The sequence below is a fragment of the Saccopteryx leptura genome, chromosome 3 (assembly GCF_036850995.1).
Source record: "Saccopteryx leptura isolate mSacLep1 chromosome 3, mSacLep1_pri_phased_curated, whole genome shotgun sequence".
In the NCBI taxonomy this organism is placed as follows: domain Eukaryota; kingdom Metazoa; phylum Chordata; class Mammalia; order Chiroptera; family Emballonuridae; genus Saccopteryx; species Saccopteryx leptura.
The window spans coordinates 125850790-125863470 of NC_089505.1; the positions used below are offsets into that span (position 1 = coordinate 125850790).

Here is a 12681-nt window from a genome sequence, read left to right on the forward strand (position 1 = left end):
AGCATTTCTTCCTTGTTGAAATTCGTAAAAATTACAGTGGCATAAATGAACTTTATCAGTAGCCATGTTTACACTATCGCTTCACACATAAGACTAACGTGAATCAACTTTGTTTTAGTTAATTTGCTACATCAGTATGTATACATTAAATGATAAAAATAGAGAGGCATGCACCAAATAAACGTGCTTACGTGTCGAAACTTGTGATAGAAATGGACAGAACTTTCCGGTAGACCTAAAAATCCATTATCTTTTACTATTTTGAGTACTTTATTTCAATATTCCTTTGCAAACTACTGTATTTTATTTTATGCACTTAGAAACACTATTCTATAAACTGTGTAATAAAGTATTGTTTCAATGTTAAATTGCTTGACTATGTGACAATTTTAGATTATGCAAGAGAACACATTTGTTTGTAGCAGATACATGCTAAAAAATGTAGGGGTAAAAAGTACAATATCTGTAATCAAATGTTTTAAGGAAAAAAGTTCATACATCCACACATACATATATAAAGAGAGAAAAAGAGAAAAAATAAAATCATGGCAAAATATTAGCAATTTCTGATTCCCATCAAGGATGTACCAGTGATCACTGGACTACTACAGCTAGTTTTTTGAGAGTTTAAAAAGTTGGAGGAATGAGATATTATTCTGAGAAGCGCAGGGAGTGAACAGATTTACAAAGGGATTCAAGGGTTTAAAAAGAACCCTGCTCTAAAAGCCTTACTTTTCAGCCTTATATAATACCTTTCTTTCAAAAACATATTCCACACGGCCCTGGCCGGTTGGCTCAGCGGTAGAGCGTCAGCCTGGCGTGCGGGGGACCCGGGTTCGATTCCCGGCCAGGGCACATAGGAGAAGCGCCCATTTGCTTCTCCACCCCTCCCCCTTCCTTCCTCTCTGTCTCTCTCTTCCCCTCCCGCAGCCGAGGCTCCATTGGAGCAAAGATGGCCTGGGCGCTGGGGATGGCTCCTTGGCCTCTGCCCCAGGCACTGGAGTGGCTCTGGTCGCAACAGAGCTACGCCCCGGAGGGGCAGAGCATCGCCCCCTGGTGGGCAGAGCGTCACCCCTGGTGGGCGTGCCGGGTGGGTCCCGGTCGGGCGCATGCGGGAGTCTGTCTGACTGTCTCTCCCCGTTTCCAGCTTCAGAAAAAACAAACAAACAAACAAAAAACCATATTCCACAGACACATAGGATCACTTATTTTCTCACAATATCCCAGAGTTCTTTGCTTATGTGCTTCCACTTGCTTAGAATATATCCTTCTTTTTTTTTTTTTAGTGAGAGAGACAGAGAAAGAGAGAGGGAGAGAAGGAGACATATCAACTCGTAGTTGCGTCACTTTAGTTATTCACTGATTTCTTCTCAGGGGTTCCACCAGAGCCAGTGACCCCTTATTCAATCCCGAAATCTTGGGTTCAAACCAATGACCTTGGGGTTTCAAACCTGGGACCTCTGCATCCCAGGTCAATACTCATCCACTGTGCTTCATCCCACCAATCAGGCCAAACCTTATTCACTTTTTAATGCTGAACTCAATTCAAATTTACCATATCCATGAAACCTTTCCTGGTCATACTCCAATCAAGGCAAATGCTCTCTCTGCCCTGAAATGCCAGAGTACACTGTTTCTGACATATATAATTATTATGACTGATTATCTTGTAGAACATCTTTACAGTATTTGAATTCCCCAAATATCAAGTACCATACCAAGCTCTCCATGAATGTTTATCAAATGGACTGTTGGATGACAACATATATATTGTAAATGATTAGCACACAATATGATCTGTATCAGTGTGCTTAATCCTTCACTGTTACTCAGTATAAATACTCAAAAACACAAGAGTTAATTTTCAGATAGATTTAGGGCCATCTTGAGACCCATACAACAGAGAGTGCCAGAATTAAAACTCCAGTGATACTTCCAAAAAAGAGGAACAATGTCTCCACCAGTTTCAACTTGGTCACAGAAAACATTTAAAATGAATTTGACTTCTAGTACCTGTTCTTGGTAATGAAACTCATTGTCCTCAATTTTCTGAATCTCTTCAAAAATTCTATAAGAGAAAAAAATTATAATTAGACTTATTTACATTTCTCATTAGAATCATCAACAACAACAACAAAAAAGAGAAGCATAAAAATAAACAGACTGGCCACTCACATGTAGAGAATAAGAATATGGAGCCAGTAAAGAAAATTAAGCAGGAAATGCCTGAAAAATTATCAAAGCAGGACTAAAACATGTCCATTGGCACTCTAAAGGCTAAAAACATACTAGGACTGACTCTTGGCCTAATCCAATAAGTCTGTATTACCTTTTTTCTGGGCCTAGCTTCTGCAGCATTTTTAAATACTGGAAAACAGTATGAGCCACCTAAAAACAAAATGTCTGATTACATTTTTGCATAATGTGATATCTATATTTCAAACACTCTCCATTTTCGTTATTTACCTCAGAAAAATGTTCATAACCCTCATCGGTCAATGTAATAGAAATGCTGAACACTGAGTAAGTAGAATTTTGCTCAAATCCTGTCTCACCATTTCCACCAAATAGTGCAAGAGCCCAGCACCTGTAGTTAGGAAAAATTAATCCAATCAGTATTTTTGGGATTGATAGTCTACAAATACATTAAATTAACAAAACAGGTAGGCTTTTCTTTTATATAGGTAAAAACTGGGAAGTTCAGCCATTGATGCAAACATGATTTCTAACAATAAGTTTAAAAACACAAATTTTAATTAAATACAAAGTTTAATTGTAATAAACTTATTCTCACATAAATCCCACTATACATGAAATAATAATTCATTTGATAGTAGCATGATAACAGAAAACATGGTAAAATTTACCTTTATCTAAAATCACTGAATGACCATAAATCATCCAGAAGGAAATTATAAACTACATTTATTTGTTTAATAAAAACACTAAAATATATTGCAAAACAGTTTTACAAAGCCACAGTTATTTTTGTTGAAGAGAACAGCAAAATATTAAAAACCTAAAATAAGAAAGGAGAAAGCTAGAACAAAGTTGGAAATTCTAATGAAATTCAGTAAGGTAGAAAGGTTATGCAAATCTCAAAGCATTTTATATTTATTGTGAAAGGTATATATGTACCTAATATCCTTATTCTTTTATAATAACCCATCCCTCTCAGCTTTCTTTAAATGTCCTAGTACACACTAATTAATGTTTTAAAGAACTTAAATTTCTTATCTACCTTTCCATTCCTGAATTAATATATAGAAAAATCAAAAAGGAATGACCTTGTACTATATTGGTCCTGATGCTAAAGCTACTGTATCTATTATCTGGCTAGACAACTTAAGTGCCTAAATGCATTAGGAAACATTCTGCTAACATGGCTGCATATACTGTTCACAGTCCCACATATTCATTATAATTTATCTGCCCAATGAAATTCTCACTAGTCTACCTTTTGGGTTGCAAAAGCTAGGAGATCTTCAGCATTTAAATAACTGACTTCAGCCTGACCTGTGGTGGCGCAGTGGGTAAAGCATCAACCTGGAAACGCTGAGGTTGCCGGTTCAAAGCCCTGGGCTTGCCTGGTCAAGGCACATATGGGAGTTGATGCTTCCAGCTCCTCCCCCCTTCTCTCTCTCTCTGTCTCTCTCTCTCCTCTCTAAAAATGAATAAATAAATAAAATTTTAAAAAATAAATAAATAAAAATAAATAAATAACTGGCTTCATTACTATTCAAATCTAACTTCTTGGGTAGAGCTACCCTTTTATGTAATTCTGGAATCTATTAGTTTATGATTTCTAAAATTTTGTGTACAACTACTTCCAATATGGGTTAAAAGGGAACTTACAAGGAAATACACAAATATAATACAGCCATTAAAATAATCTAAGTTATTAAAATGACTAATTAAAAATCAGATTTATTTTAGGCTTCCTGGCAGATAAAGCAAAAAAAGAAAAGAATGGGTTATATAACACTGTCTATTATTTTTCAGAGATTACTATAATTCATTAATAGAATACTTGCTTTTTTCTAAGGTAAGAAAGAATGCTGCCTTTGCCTTCGTGTCCAACCAGCCAAGAGATATAATGAAGTGGCTTCACCCTTTTAAAAAAATGTTAAAGTCAGAAAAATTTTAAAGTAAGATATTAATACACCAGAAAACCATACTTCTGAGACAACAATAGTTGAGAATATGATTATACACTTATTCTCACATAAATTCCACTATAAATGAAATAATAATTCATTTGATAGTAGCAAAATAACAGAAAAAATGGTAAAATTTAACTTCATCTGAAATCACTGAATGACTATTGCATAATCATCCCAAAATTTAGGACTACTACTTTTCTTCTTGGACACCAAACATTTCTCTTCATGGTAAAATCTTTCATTTTATTTCACCCAAAATGGAAATAATACAGATTCTTTATCATTTTTGAACCAAATGGAATATGAATCATTCTGTACCTGTAAAAGCTTCTAGTATCCCATTAGGCTCTGTGGTAAACTGAAATGTGTTACTTTTTTTGTGTGTGTGACAGAGAAAGAGACAGAGAGAGGGACCGAAAGACAGGTAGGAAGAGAGATGAGAAGCATCAATTCTTCATTGCAGCACCTTAGTTATTCATTGTTTTGCCTTCTCATATGTGCCTTGATGGGGGGGGGGGGGCTACAGCAGAGTGAGTGACCTCTTGCTCAAGCCAGTGACCTTGAGCTCCAAGCCAGTGACCTTTGGGCTCAATCCAGCGACCCTGAGCTCAAGCTGATGAGCCTGTGCCCAAGCTAGCAACCTCGGGGTTTGAACCTGGGTCCTGTGCATCTCAGTCTGACGCTATTATCCACTGTGCCACTGCCTGGTCAGGCTGAAATGTGTTGCTTTAAAGGTCAGAAAATCTAAGTTATAGTCTTACTTTTTCCTTTAAGTAAACGCTCTTGAGTAAGAAGCTTAGCCACTCTATATTTTTCTTTTCCTCTTCACTTACCTAACTACTTACTCATTTTATACCTGCAGTAACAAGTATAAAAATGCTTTATTATATAATAATAAACATTAATAGCCTGAGTATTTATATGTATGTTATTATTCATATTGTATTTTCCCACTGGTTTCTACTATAATTTCAGAAATATATCCCTATCAAAACAAATTATAGAAAAATATCTTGGGTCAGAAAATATAAACATCCTTAAATTTTAAAATTACTTCCCAGAATTATATTCAGTAAACTTTTAAGAGTCAAGATATAATGTTATGATTTTAACTATGTTAAGCAATCTATAAAGTCCACATAACATTATTCAAAGTCTGAATTTGAATTATATCTATATTAGGACTGATGTAGGGGAACAAATCAGTTAAAGAATGAACCCAGGTGATTACACAACAATCGCATCTGAACAAAGCTAACTGTACTGTATTTGATAACTCTGGAGGGATAAACACCTGCTTCTTTGTAAAAAAAAAGGGGGGGGAGTCTCCGCCAAAAAGCTAATTTACTGGGAATTCATATATTGGGGAATGCAAAATAACTCATCATGAACATCACATTAACACAAATTAACAGTTCATTTTAAAAAAATAACTGGAAAGAAACACACGAAAATGTTAACATTTGGAAAATAGAATCATGGATGACTTTTTCCTACTTTTCAGTAATTTTTAAGATTTTCACAATGAATTACCTTAATAATCAGTCAGAGGGTAAACAGGTTTTGTAATTAAGAAAACAGGAAATGTGCCTGACCTGAGGTGGCACAGTGGATCAAGTGTTGACCTGGAACGCTGAGGTCGCCAGTTGAAAAACCCTGGCTTGCCCAGTCAAGGCACATATGGGAGTTGATGCTTCCTGCTCCACCCCCCCTTTTCTCTCTCTGTCTCCATCTCTCTCTCTGTCTCTCTTCTCAAAATGAATAAAAATTTTTTTAAACAAAAAAGAAAATAGGAAATGCAAAAAATAAAGAAATGTGTTTTACATCCATTATTTTAATGTCTGAACAATACAAAACTATTGATATTGGGCATATCTTTGAGGACAGAGACCAAAAAAAGGAGAAGCAGAGTTTTACATTTTACTTAATATCCTTTTGTCCTATTTTAATATTTTATAAGCATGTATTATTTTCACAATAAAAATTCAAAACAAATAAACTTTCAAATATGCATGTAATAATTTTAACACTTTTGGAGATACTAACATAACTATAATGCTCACAAAAATTAGGGGATATTTTATAGCCTATTCATTTTTGAAATATCCCCTAATTTTTGTGAGCAGAATATACAATCAATGTATTATTTTTCATAGATTCTCCTTGCACCAAAAGTAAGTAGATAATACATGTTCTGTTTTCTTACCATAGGCATACTGTTCTTGTTAATTTTATGGGACCTGAATGTTTGAATATTCTTTTTGTTTTGTTTTGTTTTTGTGACACAGACAGAGAGAGACAGAGAGAGGGACAGATAGGGACAGACAGACAGGAACGGAGAGAGACGAGAAGCATCAATTCTTTGCTGTGGCACCTTAGTTGTTCATTGATTGCTTTCTCATATGTGCCTGGACTGGGGAACTACAGCAGACCAAGTGACCCCTTGGGCTACAGCAGACTGGGTGACCCCTTGCTCGAGCCAGTGACCTTGGGCTCAAGCTGCTGAGCCTTGTTTAAATCAGATGAGCCCATGCTCAAGGTGGTGACCTCGGGGCCTTGAATCTGGGTCCTCCGCATCCCAATCCGACACTCTATCCACTGTGCCACCACCTGGTTACGCTATTTGAATATTCTAATACACATGTTATTTATTTATTCATTCATTTTAGAGAGGAGAGAGAGAGAGAAGGGGGAGAGGAACAGAAAGCATCAACTCCCATATGTGCCTTAACCAGGCAAACCCAGGGTTTTGAACCGGGGATCTCAGCGTTACAGGTCAACGCTCTACCCAGTGTGCAACCACAGGTCAGGCTCTAATACACATTTTTTAAAAAGCAAGCTTTACTGAGCTAAGGCAATACACACTTCTTTCTTTCCTTTCGCTTATGTTTGTGTCCTCATGGTTTTGTTTTGTTGGTAATAGGTTTTTAAAATAGGTTAAATTTTTATCAGTTTATATTACCATTTGTTTCTAATTAGAAAAGCAGCTGTAACCTGACCAGGCGGTGGCGCAGTGGCTAGAGTGTTGGCCTGAAAAGCAGAGGACCCAGGTTCGAAACTCCGAGGTCACCAGCTTGAGTGTGGGATCACTGGCTTGAGAGTGGGATCATAGACATGACCCCATGGTCTCTGGCTTGAGCCCAAAGGTCACTGGCTTGAAGCCCAAGGTTGCTGGCTTGAACAAGGGGTCACTCGCTCTGCTGTAAAGCCCACAGTCATGGCACATATGAGAAAGCAATCAATGAACAACAAAGGTGCTGCAATGAAGAACTGACGCTTTTCACCTCTCTCTCTTCTTGTTTGTTTGTCCCTATCTGTCCTTCTATCTCTGTCTCTCACTAAAAAAGAAAAAAAAAAGAAAGATAAAAGAAAAGCATATGTAGGCTTTTATATAAATAAGCTTAAATATTTCCCTAGTTTGTATACATCTGCCCTAACTCATTCCACCTCATAGGACTAAGTCCTTGAGATACATGCTGCGGTCAAATTCCAGACTCAAAATTAGTTAACTTTACTTTTGACAAGATCAGACTAAATGGTCACAATTGGCAAATAAATATATTTTGTACCAAAGTACTAAATAAAATAATTACAAAAATAAAGGCCCTAGCCAGTGGCAGAGTGGACAGAGTGTTGTGCCAGAGTGCCACGGTCACCAGATCAATCCTGGAGTCACCAGCTTGAGAATGAGGTCACCAGCTCAACCCTGAGGTCATGGTCTGAGCCCCAATCAGGACTCATGAAAAGCAATCAATGGGGACACAACTAAGTGGAACAATAAGTTGATGCTTCTTGTTTTCTCCCCACAAACACCCCTTCCTCTCGCTCAAAAAAGAAAAATTGGTATTGACACTAAAAATACTTAATTTCAAAGACTCAAAAAGGCAACCAATTATAAGAAAACTCTAGCGTTTATACCCAAGAAAACATTAAAATATATAGCAAGGCTTGAAAATTTAAGTAGTGAGGTCCCAATTTATCACATTACCTTTGTTTATAAATCCAGTATCCCCCAATTTAAACCATTCAATAAACTAAAAATATGACTTTCACTCAGTAATTAATAGAGTAAATTTCCTCTTGAATTCTTCTTACCTGTAATGTTGCTGTTGAGGGGGAAGTGCCCATGTGATGGTCAGAGCATGGATTTTTCTAATTGGAAGAACTGAAAAATATTTTTCAGAAGAACAGATATAAGTTTCTCCATAACTTTTACTATGTTATATGAAATTTTTAAAATTCAATAAATTTTATCCTCCAGTAAATAGGCAAAGGTTAAATACAATGCAATTATTATTTCAAGTTGCCAATTTTCCAATTTGAATAATACAATTTATGTGACTTTCTTTTCAATTCGGTTTCACAGATACAGAAAACATGAATAAAAGAGCTATCAAAATATTAAATGCTCCTAAGGATGGATACCTTCTTGCAAGAAAAGATACAGTACTAGGAGTCAGGAGATCCATGGTTGAAATCCAACCCTATCACTATTGTGCTATACATGTTTATATAATCTTGAGAAAATCACTTGCATTTAAATCTTTCTGGATCTGTTTTCTAATGGTAAGTGAGGGAATTAGGCTGAAGTAGTTCTAAGATTCATTCCAGTGCTATTATTCTATGATTCTGTGAAGAAAAAATCTAAAGCCAAAAAAATACAACTAAAAATAAGTCAGCTTAACTATGGAGCCAAGAGCAGATAAAGGGTGTGACAGAATAGTCACTTTATCAGAGGGAGAGAAGAGGAAAGAGACTGGCAATGAGGAAAAAGAGGAGGAAGGAATACTTAGGCAACTAGTAGAAAGAGAAATCTGCCACGATAAACAGAGCAAACAAAGAGAGAAATAAATGGCAAATTAGAAATGTTTCTGTAATATTAATAATGGGCAAATTGCTAAGTAAATTATAATGTAACTGTGTGAAGGCTCACTGGGAAATTATCACAAATGTAATATTAAATGAAAAAGCTAAAGATAAAAGTGTATATACTTTATAATATCAACCACATTAAAAAAGTATACCTATAGAAACTCAAAGAGAAATTTGCCAGAATGGCTTCTCTGGATGGGAAGATTTTGGAGTTATTTTCACCCCTATTGCTTTGCAAGTTTTTATTAACAAAAATTGTTTTATAATAAAGATACAAGAAAGCAATTTCCAAAATGTTTTCCCCTGTTTTTTTTAAAGGCAAATAAAGCAAAATAGATAGAATTAAATAGAAAACAAAAAACATAAAGATAAAAGGGAACAAAGAAAATACAGGGAGAAAGCATGAAATAGACTCAAGTAGCAGCAGACCAATCACTGCTGCTAGTGAGTGGCTAAGTGGCCTGCCACTGTCCATCTCCCTTTCCAACCCAGCTGTACTTTCTGTGTTCTTATTTTCAAAGAAAATTGGCAGCCTCAATTAAGTTTTAGAGAATGTGCTAAAGTTATTTCAAACAGTTTTAAACCTTTGGTTCACAAACCTCTATAAAGTTTGTTAAATGCTGGTGTGTCAAATGGATCCGTTAAATGGCCAAAGTTTGGTTTGGGTAACCCACTGAAAATAAAACAAATATATTAAAATTTAATTGGCAAAAGCCTTTAAAAGCAGTATCTTTAGGGATGCCTAATTGATAGGTATTTATAAACTATTCTCCATATTCCCACCTGAAAAGCATTCTAGACATAAGTGAATAGATGGCAATAGAGCCACAAAATCCTGAACAACACAACCTATTCTTAACCTCAGTCCCAATGACTCAAATATCTTTAAAACTCACAAAAGATATCAAACAATAAATTAAAGGGACCACCCCACACAATATTACAGCCTCTTTCAGCACATTCAATTTCAGTTTTCCTCCTATACAAAGTTGTTTGAGAAAGAAAACTTATACAAGAGATAATTTTTTAAATTCAACATATATGAAGTGATGACTATGTATGAAGCACTCTCTTAGACACTTTGGTATTGAAAAGAGTTGACTCTCCTTCTAGAGTTTTCACATCTGGTTAAAGATATTGTAATTAATTTCTTCTAAAACATGATCAATATGAATTAAATATCTAGAATAATTTTTAATCTTGATGATTAAATAACCAAAGTTATTAACGAATAATACTTAAGAAAAAAATTTTAAATGCTTATCAGGAATTGATAGGACCTAATGAATCCCTCTATTCAATTATACCTCTGATTTAATTAGTAGAGTTTCACAGTAAAACATGTTTTAGTCTGCCACTTGACACTTCCAAAACTCAGTGCTTTTCTAATCAAAACAAATAAAAATAAACAAATAAAACTCGCCAAGTTTGGTGTGGCTTTCATTATCTTTCCATACATAAAATGTACCGCTAATTATCAATAGAAATGAACATAAAGCCAAAACAACAACAATCAGTTATTACAAATTATTTTAACATTTTTAAAGTTAATTTTTCTTTCATAAATTTACAACAAATTATGTCTTGAAATGAAGACCTGGAAAAAGTTTGGCTTGCTGACCTGATGCAAGAAAGAAAAATCAGATGTCATTTATTTTATAAAAATGCAAACTGCTGGGAGTGGAAAGAAAGATTTAATTGCTTCAGAATTAAAGTTTTATATTCTTTGTAACAAAATGTAACAACAAAGTGTCAAATAAATTTGTATTATTTGATGAATCAGAGGTGCACACAAAAAAACTTTCTGAACTGGAACCCTATATACAATTTCTAATAGAAGATAATTTGGTTTAACTATATGAAACAAACTTTTCAGATGTATGAAAAGTCAACCGCTACCCACAAGATTACTTCTTTGATGGGGACAAGAATTACAAGTTCCAAAAAAACTGACTTAAAAACAAACTTTCAGAACACAATTCGTTCTGATGCAGGGGATATAAACTCATAACACTGGGGAACAATTTTTTTTCATTTTCTGTTGCATGAGGTTTTAGAACTGTTTCTATATATTTCTGCATCGCTGATTCCAAATCTGAAATCTGTTTTTTGGTGCATGCTCTAGTAGTTTTTATGCAACTTTAATTTCTTTTTGTTACAGTTAATGGCATGTATTGGTTTTGAAATTGGAGTTAAAGGGCAACGACTCTTGGATGGAACATAACCACAAGGCAATTAATGTTTTACAAACATCACTTTTACATAATTGTAGTTGTTTTTAAATGTAAAAAATTATTATCTGATAAAAACACCCTCTTATTTTGTTTTAAGATTGAATCATGGCTTCTTCCAGTAGGTGTAAATGTAAGAATAGTCCTGACACCTTCTGTTATATATGTGGCTGTTACACACTTCAATGTCAAAGGTGCAATATTTCATTTGTGACGTGCATATATTGCCTATTTTCAAGTTCCCCTTGGCGATCAAGACAAGAATTGGGCTCCTCATATTGTGTGTCATAATTGTGAGGAAATGCTTCATGACTGGACAAAAGGAAAATGCAAAGGAATGCCTTTTAGTATTCCCATGGTTTGGCGTGAACCTAAGGACCACAGCAGTGACTGGTATTTCTGTCTGATCCATACAAAGGGCATCGGCAAGAAAAAACAGTATTGATTGCATATCCTAATATTCCTTCAGCAATACGACCTATCCCACACTCTTAGACACTCCTGGTTCCAGTTTTCGATGGTTTTATTTCTTCTAAGGACAAAGAAAGTGAACATGGTGATCAAGTGTATTTTGATAAGATGCATGAGGAAACGGCTGTAGAATCTGAAGGGTCTTCTTCTGATGCCAAGCAGTCATTAACCACTCAGCAGTTTAGCCAACCCGAATTGAATGACTTAGTAAGAGATTTGGGCCTATCAAAGAAAGCAGCTGAGTTATTAGCCTCCAGGCTTCCAGAAAAGAATGCACTTCACTGGTCAGCTAAAGTATCCCATTTCAGGAAGCGTGAACAAATTTTCGTGGACCTTTTTTCTGAAGACAAACACTTTGTTTACTGTCATGATATCAGTAGTCTTCTCAGCCAGCTAGGTGTTACCACTTACAGTCCAACAGAATGGTGGCTATTTCTTGACAGCTCTAAATGGAGTCTGAAATGTGTTCTACACAACAGTAATGTTTATGCAGCGGTTCCAATTGGTTATTCAGCTCATCTGCGAGAAGATTATAATGACATAAAAATTGTCCTCGATTTTCTGAAGGATGAGGAGCATAACTGAATCATTTGTCCACACAAATGATCTTAAAATGGTAAATTTCCTGCTAGGACAACAGAGAGGTTTCGCAAAGTATCCTTGCTTTCTGTGTTTGTGGACAGCCGAGCTCAGGAGAAACACTGGACACAGAAGGAGTGGCCAAAACGTGAAGCTCTGGAAGTAGGGATGCAAAATATTGTGAATGAACCTGTAGTTAATCGAGACAGGATCATTTTCCCCCACTTCACATCAAACTTGGCTTAATGAAGCAGTTTGTTCAGGCTTTGAATAGAGAAAGTGAATGCTTTCAACATATTATTTCTGCTTTTCCTGCCTTGTCTTTCGAGAAGATAAAAGCAGGTGTATTCGATGGACCTCAAATT

General features: G+C 35.5%; 1 protein-coding gene across 1 annotated transcript in view; it reads right to left on the minus strand.

The window, feature by feature from the left end:
• NRDC (nardilysin convertase) overlaps window positions 1-12681 on the minus strand; it is a 92030-nt gene that overhangs the window by 26003 nt on the left and 53346 nt on the right. The window contains exons 9-14 of the mRNA XM_066376266.1: window positions 9635-9708; window positions 8259-8328; window positions 4035-4112; window positions 2467-2587; window positions 2330-2388; window positions 2014-2068 (exon numbers count right to left, since the gene is read on the minus strand). Of these exons, the coding sequence (XP_066232363.1) occupies window positions 2014-2068; window positions 2330-2388; window positions 2467-2587; window positions 4035-4112; window positions 8259-8328; window positions 9635-9708 (457 nt within the window). The remainder of the gene's footprint in view (window positions 1-2013; window positions 2069-2329; window positions 2389-2466; window positions 2588-4034; window positions 4113-8258; window positions 8329-9634; window positions 9709-12681) is intronic.